This window comes from Herpailurus yagouaroundi, unplaced genomic scaffold (genome assembly GCF_014898765.1).
Source record: "Herpailurus yagouaroundi ecotype Mexico unplaced genomic scaffold, PumYag 184, whole genome shotgun sequence".
NCBI lineage: Eukaryota > Metazoa > Chordata > Mammalia > Carnivora > Felidae > Herpailurus > Herpailurus yagouaroundi.
In genome coordinates, this window is record NW_024412415.1 from 28,556,471 (window position 1) to 28,572,145 (window position 15,675).

Genomic DNA, 15,675 nt, shown 5'->3' on the forward strand with positions numbered 1-15,675 from the left:
AGCTTTTCTAAATAACTCAAACAATTTTGTAACCGGTACAAGACTGCCTCTTTTAGCAAACCAGAATATGAAATCTGGAATTAGATGATAAAAATTATATGGAAGGCGATAGCATGTTTTGAAAAAAAAAATCCAAAATAGGTAGCAGGCAAGCTAAAGCAGCTACCAACCTACTAAGTGCAGTAGCTACTAAGACCCATTCTCTATATTCATGTCACTTTGGTTAGGAATGCCTCCCTCTTTCCATCCATCTGTTCAAATGTGATGTATTCTTTAAGGCACAGCTCAGATACCCGCTTCTCTCTGAGCGTTTCCCTGATTATTCTAAACTTCCCAGCTGTACTCCCTAAGCAGCTGTGTGATCCTAGGACTTTACTGCACATACCATAGGCCTCCTTCCTTAGTAAAATGATTAAATGCATCGGTGTATTTTCCTTTGGAGCCGGGTTCTAAGACCTGGATGCAGGTGACATCATTATGATCAGTTACGTGTCACCATAGACCAGGAACTACAAAGTGCTTTGCCAACAGTAATGCTTAGCCTCACCTCCAAAAAATCAGCCTGATGTGAAAAACATTTTATTTATAATTTCTCATATTTATAGTATAGGTCTTCATTACAATCATTCTTACAATAAATACAGAAGTGCTAAACGTCATCATCACAGTGGCCCATGATCCATCCATGGCACAGGAATGGAGGGGTGCTGCAGACCCCACTGCTCCCCAGCGGTGCTCAGGAGGACTTCAGAGAGTTTAGCAAAGGGGAGAAGAATCTAAGGTCTGAACTTGAAATAGGGTTAATAGTCAATGCAGCAAAATCCTAGAATGTCTATTAAGGAAACAAGTATAAGTTACTGTTTTTACCAGATGGCACTAAAGAAACAGAATACAGAAACTCAGGTTATCCGTTGGTGAAGCAAAGAAGCCAGGGCCTTCCGTGTGTCCCTTTCCCAGTCTGTGCCTGGTTTTTGTGATCTCTGCCTGCTGTGCACCCAGCACAGCACCGGGGCCCTCCACCAGGTGCATGGGAGACAGAGGAGCATCACACACCACAGTCTGGGTTCCTGTAGTGGCCACTGGTGTCAGTGGAAGGAGGGAGAATCTGAAGAAAGGCTTCCCAATTCCAAAGCTGCTGGGTCCTCAGAGGTCCCATAGTGATTCACATGGAAGTTGACAGTGTTGATTCTTGGAGCCTTCCGCCTGCCTCCCTAGTGTTACTTTATCTCAGCCACAGGGCAGGAAAAATGCCAGTTTTCATGGCTCAGTAGATCTCCCTTTCGTTGAGCAGCTGTCATGCCAGGTATGATGATCTCTTTGTTCTCTTACAAAATTTGTTCATAAAAGGTATAGAGAGACATTCCCATGGCTCTGGAGTGGTTTATGTTGGTTTCTGATAGACAACTTTGGGCCAAGGCCAAGAAAGCATCCCCTAAGTCACATTGCTCTGTCATGAGGGCTGTCCCTACTGTCATTTGATCAGCATCAGGCATGCTAATGGCAAGGTTGGGATGCTACCCCAGGCTCCAAAGCTGTCAGAGTTCTCATCCACACACATCTGAGTGTCCATTAGGTCTTTCATAACTTTGTTTAGCAAACTAGCTACAAAGCCACGGGGCTTGCCATCTCTACAAAAAGTCATGACAGTAGAAAAGGGAAAAGACTTCTCAGAGTCAGAGAGAGGAGTAGAAGGAAAAAGATGTTATAAAGAAATCTGTGCTTTGATAGGACATTCCATGCTGTCAAAATGAGACCAGGAATCAGAAAGCTGTCTGTGAACTGCAAGGTGCTGGCCATGAGAGGTTGGTGCTGGAAGCTCCTTCTCAGTCATGGAACTAACTGATCTCCATGGGGCTCTTAACATCTAGGAAAGAGTTAAGTCTTTTCAGAAACTGCGACTTGAGTGGAAGACCATGAAGAATCTTTGTAACATTCCATTATTATTGGTCCCTAAATACCGTGGTGCCCCCACCCTGCACAGATAACTTCCCGCTTTCATAGCTCGAAAACAGATTTTAACCAACCCCCCCCCCCCGATTTTAACTCAATATCCCCCAAGTCAGAGAAGTAAGAAGTCCCCATTCCATCCAGCTAGGCACTAGAGATACCACAGAAGTGGCAGAAATGAAATTTGGGCAAACGAGATGAAGCTCTTCAATCGTTTTGCATCTGCCTGTTTCCTGTAGAGTCAAAAGCAGTTTGGGTCATCTCAGAACTCATGTCTAGGAGAGAGAAAGCAACAACACATTTTCAAGGAATAGCCTAATCATGTATAAAGTGTGTGGAGTACAAAGCATAACTGCCCCACTGACAGGAGTCTGGGCTTGGCCTTAATATTCTGTCCTTCTCACACTTACGGCTTGACAGACAACTTCTGACTCCAAAGTGAGGTTCCTCCAGACCTTAGGTGTCTTCTCATTCTCTCCCTCTCAGGTCCCTTCGCTACATTTGAACCAAAGTACAGGACTTTGGAAATGCCTCTACTGTGTTTCAAAGAATCTCTCTTGTTTTCTTTTGTCTCTGATACCTTGACCCTTCCTGAATCATTCTTCCTTCCAATTGTAAGGTCAGACCAAAGCTTTTGTCATAGCAGGAGGAAATCAGAGGAGAACAACAACCCCTTCCCTGAGGAAAGAAACTGAGTCTCAAAAGCAAATCCTAAGCAGAGAGTGCACATCCAGGTCTGAAAGCTTCGACAAGAAGCAGGATTTCCAGGATCCTTGAAATCACACTCAGGTGAATCCCTGGGTCAGAATGTTTTACAGTCACTAACAGCCCCCAGTGAGTGACCTGGCTTGTGCCCCCAGAATCCAGACAACTTAATGGTCCACACAGCTGAAGCAGACTCAGAGTTTCTGCCTCCTTGGTGAGTTATTCCCATCCATGCATCGCACTGGCCGGTGGCCGTGGCATCAGGATGGCAGGGCACCCACCAAGAAGCGCCCCCATGGGTCTGGAGTGTTTGTGGGTTGAGCGTCAGAGAACCTCAGGTATTTCAAGTGTCTAGGGAGCCACATTGTGTAGAGTCCAAACCAGAGTCCTTCCTTGGACGTGCCTGGGAGTTCTGGGGACTCAGGCATGAGCTTCGGTCTCCTTCTTGATGGCCGGTTTGTAAATGACTCCTTTGTTGTCACCTTTTTTGCTACTGGAACAGGAAGAACACACATTTAGTCTCAGTTAAAGAGAAGAGACAGGCAGAGAGTAGCCTGACTCAGCTATGAAATAAGATGAATTTTAGGGGTCAGATTCCTTTCTTAGGGACCTTTCCCCAGTTCTGTCACTCTTGGGAGGAATGCCCCCAAATAAAGCATCAACCAAAAAGGAACCTCATCTGAAGAGCTTGTTAAAACGTAGACTTTTTTTGAGCCCAACCATCAGAGACTGATTCAGTCTGGAGTGGGGCCCAGGAATCTGCAACTGTTCTCTTTTAACAGCTGACAATACTAGACCTGCATTTTGAAGAAGGTCTCATGACTACCCTGACTTCAAACCTTTGATTGTGTGTAACAACGCTCCTGGAAACTTTTGTTACAAATGCCAGAAGAAATAGATTTTATAAAAACCAAACATGACAAAAACATGAGCAAAGGGCATTAATATCTAATGTGAGTGATGAATCAGGTTTTCCTTCTTTTTTCTTTTGGGGTTCAGAGAAGAAAAATCAGATTTAGAACGGAGACAGCCTTGCAGCTTGTATTTAGCCAAATGGGGCCTCCCGCGCCCCAGTCAAGAGACTTGTCTCTTGTCTGAGGTGTTAGCTGGGGCAGCAAGGCTGGCAGACACACCTCCAGCTCTGAGCATAAGGATCCTTAAATGACCAGCATCTCCTGCAGAGGATGCGCGGGGCAATTGTGTTCTGGAGACAGCACCCGTAGGATAAGTGTTGGTACAGGTGACAGGGGCCCTTCGTTCTGCAGGCTGCCTTTCCAGACAGATCAGTCCTCATGGACAAATAAGCTACCCACTGTCATTTAGAACCAAAACCAGCTCCTACCTCTTCTTTCTTCTGAAAAGCCAAATGGACACTGCCAGGACAACGCAGATGCCAAGAACGCCAGCCAGGGCCACTGAAAGGATGATGCCTGGTGAAGAGGCAATGAACACAAATTACCTTCCTCCCTTCCCCTGCGTCTCGTCCCATGGCACATGGATGTGAAGTCATGTGACAGCTGTATAATCTGCCACAGAAAGGTGTCATTTCCCTATTCTGTTCTCAGGTTCTGGTCTTTGGCTCAGCAGAACTGGCTGGAGTACTTGGGGGGGGGGGGGCGGCATTTGCAAACTGTAGTGACTCTTCAAGGGTTCTCAAACTTATACCAGGATCATCTGAAGAGCTTGTTTAAATGTAGACTTTTTTTGAGCCCAACCATCAGAGACTGATTCAGTCTGGAGTGGGGCCCAGGAATCTGCATTTTTACCAAACAAACAGCTCTAGCTGATGCTGATGTAAATGGTTCATGAACCATACTTTGAGAAACCCTGAGCTACAGAATAAGAACTTACTCTGTCTTTGTTTGCTGGATTTAAGGCCCATCGGGATGCCTCTATTGGCTTTTCCCCCAAGCTCCATTGCACAGTCCTAAGCAGTCCAAGACAACCAGGGGTCCATTGCCAAGATCACTTAGCCAGTCACCCAACCTCCACACTGGTCTCGGGCATGTTTTTTTTCAGACAATGGCTTCCCACCATGGCCAGCAGGTCTTGGATAGCACGTTGAATGTACACATGCTATAGAGTGATTAGGTCTTTCATTAGGGAAGCATTTGATTGGCGGTTCATCTTTGAATCACAGAGTGACCTGAAGGTAAGACCCACAGCAAGGAGAGGACCGGGGGCCAGAGCAACAGCACAGAGAAGCAGGGAGATTGGGCTGGAAGTATCACAGGCCCAGATCACACCAAGAATCACAGAGATCACCCAGCTGCAGCATGCAAGGCCGGCAGGCCACATACCCAGACTCAGTCCTGTGTAGGTAAGGTCTTGCACTTCAAAGGGGAGAGGAAAAGGTTGAAAATTAACCAAGTCAAACCATGGTGGATTTGACCAGTGTGCTGAACATTTGGTTGGAAGTACAGGGCTCATACAGACTTTCTGAGAGTATTCATTCTTGACTCAGGTGCCTGATGGTATAGAGGGAATTGCCCACCTTGGGAGTTCACACTGTGATCCTCCTTTCCAATTTTTGTCACAGCAGTCTTTTTGCTAGGGCAAGACTTCAGTTTTTAGTCCAACATGGCTAGAGTGGAACATAAGGAAGGGTAAGGATCAGAGTCTCCTTGGGCAGGCTATTATCTGCTGCTTGGATACCTATCCCTCTTCATCTGTAAGGAATCTTCCAGGTTCTGGCTGTCTGGGGCTGGCAGGGCTTAGCTGGAGCCTGTGGCTAGACTTCTGCTCCATCCCTGTCTAGTCCTGTTACCATGATTTGGTTTTGTTTTTGCTTTGGCCCCACTGGGCAAACTGGAGATACCCCTCCCTGATACTAGCCTCCCTTCTCTGATGTGGAACAAGACGATTATGGCTTCTCTTAGTGAGTTCCTTTGGGGGTAAGTTAGGAGTCTTCAATGGGGCTGAAATAGTGCCCAGCTATCTAAAATAAAATCCCATAGTCAGCCTCCTAGGGACCTCCCTGGGGGAGGGTAATGGGTGAGCCCATCTTTTTGAGTAAGACAGTGGCGCCCAGTCATGAAGCTCCCCTGGGTAACCCCAGCATGCTCCTTCCAGGTTCTTAGAACCCCATTCTCCCAATCAGGTCCTGCATCTAAAGAAAGTCTCTGTTACACATACCCTCTTGTCTGGTGGTTTTCTGACCTTAGCAGAAACTTCTAGCACATGTGTGTATGTGCGTGTGGGTGCTTGTTCCAGTTCACATTGGAAGCCAGAGTTGTGCTCGGAGTTGTGGCCACCCAGTGTGACACTCAGGAGAGCCTGTGCCCACGGAGCCCACTCTGAGACTCAGACCTTGGGAGAGCCCTGGCCAGTTGTGAGGTGTCAGCAGAGGGCCAGGGACTCAGACTTGGGGGCGCTTGACACCCTGGGGAACCAGACCCGAGACTGCAGGATGAGGGTTTTTTTGTTCACTCCCTTCTCCTGTTATGTGGCCAGAGTCTGCTTGATTCCCCCGGAGCCATCAGCCCTGTGTCTTTTCCCGGCTGTCCTCTTCCACAGTCTCACACTGACCCTGCAGCCTCCCTCATCCAAGGCTGGCCCCTAGGAGTCTCTGGTCTGGCCTCCCCAGGTGGCCCGAGGCTGTTGTCAGAATAAGCAGAGCCGGTATGGAGAGGAGCTATCCACAAAGTACAGGGTGGCCTGTTCTCTTGGCTCTTGCTAGCCATCAGCAGCCCATGGCCTCCCAAGTGGCAGAGAGAGTGTGGCTCCGATGGCCTGATTCCCTGCTCCAAGTCTCTTCTTGTAACCTGAATACAAGGACCAGTCTGTGGCTTAGGGAGACACTCAGGATATGAGTCTCCCCTGAGGAGAGTGTCCAGATGTCTGTGGTACCAAACTAGTTCTCGCCACATAAGACCATCACTAGTAAGCCTAACCACTGGCTAAGCCGCCCCAACTGAACAGTTTCTAAAGTCGTTGCTTTCACAGTCACCTCAAACATCCTTGAGAAACACACAGGGCCCCGGACAGCTGAGCAGCCCCACTCCAGACTGTAGGGGGCACCCCCGGGGAGCTTGGGGAGCAGAGCCAAGTCTACAGAAGCAAGGCCCCCAGAGATGGGACTTTTCTCAAGAGTCCATGGCCCAAGTTGATGTCTTATCTGGAAGGAAATCTGGCTGCCCTTGGCTGTATTAGGCCCTGTAGACAACAGCCTAATTTAATCCAGGGCTCTAACCAGGGTTCCTTGCTCCTGGATGACCACTTGTGAGGGCCTAAATTGCCTTTCTGTGGAAATAATGAAATGAGCAAGCAGCCACAAAGGCAAAGTAAGCCCCGGAGACTGGGACAGATGCTTTTCAGCCAAGACTTTGATGCAGCAAAGACAAAGCGGCTTGACTGAGCAAGTGAAAAGTGTAAGCCACTGTGGAAGAGGAATGGTAGTGAGGGTGTCACCCCCCAAGAATTCCACCCCCAGGGGAGTCCAGGGCAGGAAGATGTTGTTGGGATGCTACCCCCTGCCAGTTGAGACAGCACCAACCATCCAGGAAGCGGGACTTCTCTGCAGAGCCAGATGAAGTCCACAGGGCTTGGGGCCTCCTGGAAGCAGCTGCTAAAGCATCTGCTAATTAACAGGAGAGGGGAAAGTCAGGGAGACTTTGGGGGCTCAGGGAAAATTCTTGGGGCAACTGAAGTAGAGCCCAGAGAGAAAAGCCAAAGCCTGCATCAAGCAGAGCCTGTGCGATGGTGTAGAGAATAGGGAACACAGTTGATGATGGGAGGGACACAGCCAGAGAAGTTCATCTGCAGATTAAACAAAGAAATGGATTGGTTTCTATATGGCGACCAACACAGGCAGTTCCCACTGAAGAACAGTGAGACAGGAGAAACAGAGACAGGCTGCTTGACGGAGATGGCCCACAAGAGCTACTGCATGAGAACACGACTAAGGGGCTTCCGAGCTGGTTGGTTAAGAGGGTGCATGCCATACAGATGTGAGAGCTATCTGCTATCTAGAAAGTGCTCTGGTACGGATCAGGGTGAGCAAAGATAGGGCAGTATGACACAGAGAATGAAATCACACAGATACAGAAGAATTCGGTTGTCACATGCCTCCCCCAGGAGGGTACAGATCCCGGAGAAGGCGGACAAGCTGATTGCCACAGGGGCGCTGCTACCTGTTGTTGCTGGCTCAGGAGCTGGATCTTCCACTGGTATCTCGCTGGACCGAGGGATGCTGGTTAACTGCTTTTGAGGTCTTCTGAAGCCTCAAGTGCAGACACAGAAAAGCCCAGCAGAAGGAACAGGCCCCTCGTTCACACAGCTTGCCGTTCCTGGAACAACTCTAACATTTTCGAGATCTATTTGCAATTCTGTTTATTCAAACAGAATTTTAAATAAAGAGGAATACAATCCTTATTGTTATTCCTTTCAAAATGTTATTTTAGGGGCGCCTGGGTGGCTCAATCGGTTGAGCATGCAACTCTTGATTTCGGCTCAGGTCATGATCTCACAGTTTGTGGGATCGAGCCCTGTGTCAGGCTCTGTGCTGATAGCATGGAGCCTGCTTGGGATTCTCTCTCCCCCACTCTCACTGCCTCTCCCTCGGTCATGCTTGTTCTCTCTCTCAAAATAAATAAACATTGGGGCGCCTGGGTGGCGCAGTCGGATAAGTGTCCGACTTCAGCCAGGTCACGATCTCGCGGTCTGTGAGTTCGAGCCCCGCATCAGGCTCTGGGCTGATGGCTCGGAGCCTGGAGCCTGTTTCCATTTCTGTGTCTCCCTCTCTCTCTGCCCCTCCCCCGTTCATGCTCTGTCTCTCTCTGTCCCAAAAATAAATAAACGTTGAAAAAAAAATTTTTTTTTAAAAATAAAAAAATAAATAAACATTAAAAAAAATATTAAAGTATAGCCTATTTTGGTAAGTGACATTTTACATAGTTACATACACGTGTATACATATGTATATGCCTCTTTAGCAGTCTCCAGTCTTATAAAAGAGACAAGGAGCTTTGGCTTAGCAGGGATTTGATAGTTTAAATACATAAAATCCAGTTTGAGATGATAAAAGCTCTTATTATTATGCTTAATACAAGTCATAGAGTGAAGTAACGGAAATGCTAGTCCTCTCTTTGGATAATGCTTTGGTAAGAAAAGCAAGGAAGATGCCCTCAGTGACTACAGAACATAGCTATCTTTGGAGAACATATTTAACTGGAGGACTTTTTTATTGACACTATGGAACCGCAAAAAGAAATAATTTCTACAGATCTGCCAAAAGGATGCCACCACATTACATCAGGGTGCTGGTTTTCTACAACCATGATAGGGACTGAGGGCTTTGCCCTCCAGATGGCAGGATTGTAGGCCCAGGACAGAAAGCCACACATTGCTCTGAGGGGCCTGAATCCCGGGGCAGTAGGCGTGGGTTCCAATCCCAGCACTGGGGGTTTAGTGCGCTCCGCTCCCATCAGTGGCCATGCACAGGCTGTCTGTGCTGAAGCAATGGTAGGTGGTGGCACAGGGGCCTCTTACTCCTTTCAGGCCAGAGCAACAGAAAAAGCCTGACGGCATCCCTAGGCGACTCTCTCCTAAGACTTTGAAACTTGCCGGCTAAGTTCTGATCTTTAAGGCTTCTTAAACCAATGGATTGATTTGAATGCCTGTTGGCAACCTGAAACAAAGCAAAAGAAGACTTGAAACTAAAAGGTGACCCCTGGCCAGGCTTATGTTCAAATCATTCTGCAGAGAAGAAAGAGCCTGGGGAGGGGAGCGGAAGGGAGCTGGCTTGGTTATATCCTCTCAAACTTGTAATGAGCACCAGGCACGATGCCTGCCACAAAAGTGAGTCCCTGTCCTTAGGGTCTTGGAGTGTGTGGATAATCTAGACATTGTTTTTCTTTTTCTGTACAGCAGTAAATCATTATCCTGCGCTATGCTAAGAACCATAACAGAGATGAACGGGTTGTTCCAGCCGCATTGAAAGAGACTGTAAGTCACCTTCAGGGGAACAGGGAAGATTTCTGGCATGACATTAGAGTGGGGTCGTGAAAGAATTTTCCAGGTGGAAAGCTGAGGGGCATCGCTGGCAAAGGGAGTCGTGTGCAAAAGTAAATCATGTGCACATGTAAAAGCAGTGCCTTGCTAAGGGAGGCCCTGCAGGGCGTGGACGGGTGCCAGGGGGAGAAATGCCGGAAAGATAGCTGGGGCCACCTTGCCGTGGGTGGGTCCAGCTTTCTGACTTTCCACCTGGTCTGCCCTGTGCCAGAGGCTTGTTTTTAAGGAGCAAGAGAACATCCACAGTGAGGTTTTTGTTCTCCATAATGCTCGGCTTGGGGTATGCTGAGGAAACATGTGGTGTGTTGAATTGCACTAGATGAAGGGACTAGGGACTTTGTAGCACATTTGACAATTACTCCTGACTGTTCAGCCCCCTGGATCCAGGGGAATTGGAAGGTGGGAACCCCTCTGTCTTTCATTTGGATGTCTCAGTAGACTTGATACTTTCCATCTAATAGTTTTTATTTAAAAATAGGAACTTTTAGAAACAAGAGGTCAATAACCACAAAGCATACAGTCTAGTGTCAAAAAGTAGATAATTAGCCATCTTAGCTTTGTAAGAGTTTTTCCTCTTTTTAAAGGTTTTATAAAACTCCCCAGGTCTCTAAGGGTCAAGCGGATTCTAATCGTGCGACTCCACAGATTTAGCACGGGTCAAAGCCCTGCCCCACTACTGTCCAGCGCTCTTGTCTAAGAGTGCCTCAGCTGGCTCTGGGCTCTGCAGTGGGGAACATGCAGTTGCTCAGCGAAAGCCCACTAACGCATGATTATAGAAACTCTTTGGCTTCCCCTTGTCCCTCGAGTGTCCCTGGCCCTGGTATATTAAAAACAGGACTAGATAACATTAGCATTTGGGTTCTATAGGCTCTTGCTTTATTACCCACCACCGTCAGGACCCAGTGTTGCTATCTTTAGCTTGGAAGAGGTCAACGTGAAGGAACTAAGAATCAGGCTCCTGGGCTGTAAATCTGCCCGTGCCATCTTTCTCCTTCTTCACAGAGGGCATCTGACTCCTGTGAGATCTGGTCTGGCCACAGGATGTCTCCCCCCTCTCTGGGGTCCCACCTTGAGGGCAATGACTCTTGTCTCCCCTCTTCAGCTCAAGTCCTCCATTTGTACCCCTTGGAAGAGGCACTTTCACAAGAGCTTAAAAAAAAAAAGTGCCTGACATGACTTTCACCTCTCCATAAAGAGTGGTCATTTTAACTAAAGGCAACAAGAAACACAACACACATGAGAGAAAAAATGGTATAAAAGCGAGGGGGGAAAATGATAATGAGTTTCCGAAGCAAATTGCTGCCTCCGAGGCATCTGGAGCCCTGATAAAGGGGTTTGTATGCTTCTCTTAAGGGTGGATAGTTCTCACCTGTCTACTTCTCTTGGCCTTGGACATAGCCAATTATACAAAAGGCAGGTATATTCAAATTCTAAAGGAAGGTAGGGAACAGGGTTTCTCTTGAGTTTGGTTGTTCTACCTTAGTAACCCAACAACCTTTCGGTTTCAAGGGTAGCCATCACCAATTTGAAAATGTCATGCTGTAATACAGGAAAGACCAGGGCATATGATAGAAAACTCCAGAATCCTGTCATATAAGTGAAAAAAAAAAATCAGCATGGGCCTAGGAAATTCATCGTGTAATTCCTAGGTAGTGGTTCTCAATTTTGCCCCTCATGCCCTGGAGACATTTGGCAATGTCTGGAGACATTTTTGGCATTCAAAAGTGGGGGGATGCTATAGGCATCTAGTGGGGAGAGGGCAATGCAATGCACAGGACAGCCCCCCAGTGAGAATTATCCAGACCAAAATGTCAATAGCACCAAGGTTAAGAAACCCTGCCCTAGGGCTAAATCATAGACTACCCCTTAAGGACAGATTACTACCTCTTAAGGACAGAAATTAAGTTCTTTATTCCTTTCTAAGCACAGTTGAGGAAGCATGGTAAAGTTAAATGATTTAGTCCCAGTTGTTCCAATTTGGCTAAACCGCAGAGCCTACTCTCAAAGTCCTTGCACTTTCTCTCCTAGAGGATTTCCTTAACATCACTTTTCTCCTGGCTCAATGTTCCAACTCCATAGTTCCTGTTAACTTCCAGAGAAAGCTCTGAATAAATCAGGCCCTAATTACAAGTTTGCCTTAATGGAAGTTTACAGATAATTCAGCACAATTGCTAAAGGTTCACACTGACACACGCTCACTCCATAAACCTGAAATGGCATGTTATGGTCTGAGGCCCCTCCAAGTTGGTGTGAGAGCCCTTCATAAATGCAGGTGCCCCCGGGGGGGTGAGGTTTGGGGCTTCTCTCCTTTGTGGCCGCCCTCCCCATTGTTCCTTGGGAAACAGCCCCAGTAGCTGCCTGTGTCTTCGAGAAGTGGGAGGGGACAATTCTAGCCAAGTTTCTATAATCAGCCTCCAAATGAACAGGTTTGCCTTGGACTGCCAGGGTTTCTCACTCCAAGGGGAGAGCTGGGCACAGCCTGGGCTCTTGGAAGCAACAGTTCTGGGTGAGCCGTGCAGGAACGGCAGTGGCAAAGATGCATTTGGGCTTTGATCTTGATGCCCTGAGCTTGGAGTTTGTCTCCAGGCTTCTGCTAAGAGGCCCCTCAAGCTCCCCAGCCAGACTGGGAGAGTCTACTGAAGCGCTCTGCTACAAGCCTGACTGCACTGCCCACTCTGTGAGGGCCAACTTAGACCTGAGCTGGTCTAAGAAGATGGCTAATTATTCCCAGTGCCATAGTCCATTGTTACAAGTGGAGGTTACTTTGGGATGTCAGACTCAAGTTCCTGTGTGGTTTCTTCTGATCCTTTGTAACTGCCCTCAAACACTGTCCCTGCAACGTAAAGTCAGGATGGGCAGTTGTTAGTATCCACTTCGAATCCTATAGCATGTTAACGTTGAAAGGACATTAGCTCACCTTGTCCAACCTATCATTTTATGGCTAAGGAAACCAAGGCCAAAGAAAGGACATGATTTGCTTACATCATACAGCAGGGAGGAAACAAATTGAGGCCTTGAACCTAGGTCTTCTGACTGCAGGGGGAGTCTTTATGACCGTATCCCCTGTGACTTATATAGACCAATCCAGAGAAGAGATCTGATCATTATCTTGAATCACAAATAAGATCTACCTTATCTATGTGGGCCAAGTCCCTTATCTCCAGGTAGTTTTTTTGTTTTGTATTTTATTGAAGAGTTGAAGTATTTTCCATTTACCCTTGACTACTACTCCATTTAGAGGAATGGGAAAAGAGAAATTTATATCCAAACTAGATCACAAAGGGATGATCTGTACATTTGAGGCGTTTTCCTAGAAAAGAAGTTGACAGTCATCATCATATATGTTCTCTGTGTTTAAGAAGGACTATTGTTCACAGATGACGTTTTCAGACCAGGAAACTGAGAAAAAGAGAGAAACTACCTTAACCAGTGGTATGTGGCAAGGAGCGCACAAAAGATAAATTCTTGGGCAGGTCTGATTAAGTGATTGACAGGACATAATTCTGATCATATATATGGGTCAGTGCAAAAGGGCATGTTTCTAAAGCTTTCTGGCAAGGGCCCTGAAATACTATCTTCCTATGTTTAAGCTTAGTCAGTGGTAGTTATAATCTCACACAATAACAAAGGAACAAGAAGGTGAGACAAGGAGAACTGAGTCTCGGACAAGTGGGTTAATGGGGTCATCTTTAGATATGAACACCTGGCCCAGTTCCATCACAAGTGACATAAGGAGAAAAAGTGGAACTTGCACAGACCTACCTGTTTCTGACCATGAGATTCCCGTGTTGGGAGTGGCCCAAGAGTCTACAGCGAGAAAGTGAACTTGGAGGTTTGAAGAAGGTTGTGGACCCCCAGGGTGCTCTCTTACCTGTTTCCCTGAACCCCCAGCTTCCAACAGTATTGACAGGGGTATTGAACAAGTAAAGATGTTAAATGTCCTTCTGGGGAGTTATGGTTACAGATTTAAGAGGAAGAACGGAGCTTTCATAGCATTAGGAATAAACCAAACTATTCAGCTTCATTCAGTATAGCTCCTGTGTGTGTGTGCTTAGGCAAGCTTAAGGAGATGAGACAAAAAGGCAGTGAATGCAGACGCTTTCTTGCCTGATGGGTCCGGCTACATCAGACCATGAGCTACTTATGCCCACAAATGTGGATTATGCCCACTCTCTGAAAGCTTAACGAAGGAGCATCCCTGGACGTTGGTGATGGTGATGGTGCTATGAATCACCTGGTGAGGCTGAAGATGGGCCTTGATGCCAAGAAAGCCTACGGCAAGAAGTGAGGAGTTTGTCTTGTGAAAACAGTCCTACCATGTGTCTTAGGAGACGTAGTTCTCTGACAGAGAGGACCCCAGAACATCCTCTCTTCCCCATCTGTGAGAGACTCCCAGACTTAATGGGGGCTCCGGTCCAGGCACCTAGAAGCCCTGGCTGGTGCTTCCCTGCAAAGGCTCAGGGAAGTCAAGAGCAGTGGAGGGAGACCTCAGTAAACCCACACACAATAGCTTCTTGCATACTTGGTTCCCTTGGCAGCCAGAGTGCTCTGAACCCACCCCCTAAGGGTATCAGTGGCAAAGCCCGAGGGTAGGGCACCCGACTGCAGATAAAATGGGTGTCCTGGCACCATACGCCCCCACACACCGCGTCTTCTCACCTTGTCGGAAAGAGATATACACCAGTCTCTCATCAAAGTTCTGGACCCGCCGGAAATTGTTGACCATCTCTCTGGGGGATGGGTCATCCACATGTGTGCAGTACAGAGCAGTCTCCAAAGCTAGCAGCTGCAAGGCAGGAACACACCCCATGGGCAAAGTGATGCTCCCTTGCCTGACCTCAGTGGGGAGGAGAACTCTGGGGCTTGGCAGGAGGCACGTCAGAAAGCAGTGGGAAAGCCAGATAACTGTTTCCCCTCCCTCGCAGGCGTCTGGTTGCCTGGACACCGGGTGAGCTGGTCTGTCACCACCTCCCAAGGCTTGGGGGGAGGTTACAGCTCTTAGCTGCTGGGTGGTGGAGGGGCTCCTCAGCCTCTCACAGGCCTGATTTGCAACCCGACTCTAAATCAGAGGGGCTTGGGGCTTATTCTGGTGGTCCCATCACAAGGAACAAAAAGAGGGAGGCAAGAGTGTCACAGTTCCTCTGACCACTGGTTCCATGGAATTTTCGTACACCCACATAGATTATATAATCTGTTTCCAAGGCAGCTTCTAGGTTACTGCTTCCCTGAACATTTCATCTCTTGATTCATCACATCTCTATTCCTGTCCGCCCACCTGCTGCCATTTATCTACATTACTCAGATCAGTAGCTCATAGTAAAAAGAACGACCAACAGTGAGGGCCTTACTGGTCAGGAAGAGGGGTTGGGGGTGGGACGGGCCATGAGCCAGTGTGCAGCACTGCCCCTGGCCCTGTCTCCTGGACAGTCAGTTTTCTTCTTGATGAATTTCAACTGTGGAGTAGGGGATGGGCAGCGACTAGCAACCCCAATCTGACTTTGGGGCTTTGTCTCCAACCAGCAGGTGATCCCACAAGCTCCCTCAACTGTCTATCCCTCACTTTCATCATCTGTAAGATGAGAAGGTTGGAGATGATTGCTGAGGCTTCTGTCCCCCAGTTTTGCACTAGACTTTGAGCTTCTTGAGAACAGAGACCATTGCCTACTCACTGCCGCAGTCCCAGCGCTCTGGTTGGTTAGACCATCGAAACTGGGTCTGTCCTTATTCTGCCCTGTAAAGGAACCATGCTCGCTCCACCGTGGAGGCAAATACTATGCAGCCACTGAGGGGTATATTAGGAAATGCAGCCTAACGACTTGCTTGTAAGGAATTGTGGAGATGGGTTCATTTTTCAAGCTTGACTTGATAACTCTGTTTTTGAAGCTCGGCCTGTAATTTTTGCAGTGCGTCCAGGAACCTGCACTATTTGGAGAGGTTTTGCACAGCTGTCAGTGAAACTCTAAGTGAGGAAATCAAGTTGTTATGATATTGGGTGATGGTAGAGACAGAGGT

The 15,675-nt window shown here is 47.6% G+C and overlaps 2 protein-coding genes across 10 annotated transcripts in view; one reads left to right on the forward strand and one right to left on the reverse strand.

The window, feature by feature from the left end:
• Nucleotides 1-15,675, forward strand: part of APH1B (aph-1B gamma-secretase subunit) — a 141,912-nt gene that overhangs the window by 58,859 nt on the left and 67,378 nt on the right. Inside the window, exon 7 of one of the 4 annotated variants that reach the window (XM_040492911.1) lies at nt 4,793-5,386. The exons of the other annotated variants lie outside the window; for them this stretch is intronic. The gene's annotated coding sequence lies outside the window, so the exon portion shown is untranslated. Of the gene's footprint in view, nt 1-4,792; nt 5,387-15,675 lie in introns of those variants that run through there. 4 annotated transcript variants of the gene reach the window in all.
• Nucleotides 560-15,675, reverse strand: part of CA12 (carbonic anhydrase 12) — a 51,616-nt gene continuing 36,500 nt past the window's right edge. For 2 of the 6 annotated variants that reach the window (XM_040492906.1, XM_040492902.1), the window contains 4 exons: nt 14,323-14,449; nt 4,953-4,985; nt 3,995-4,082; nt 560-3,145 (listed from right to left, as the gene is read on the reverse strand). In XM_040492906.1, the coding sequence (XP_040348840.1) occupies nt 3,073-3,145; nt 3,995-4,082; nt 4,953-4,985; nt 14,323-14,449 (321 nt within the window). In that variant the 3' untranslated portion in view covers nt 560-3,072. Of the gene's footprint in view, nt 3,146-3,994; nt 4,083-4,952; nt 4,986-10,071; nt 13,063-14,322; nt 14,450-15,675 lie in introns of those variants that run through there. The other 4 variants (XM_040492903.1, XM_040492905.1, XM_040492904.1 and 1 more) reach the window with 4 other exon arrangements.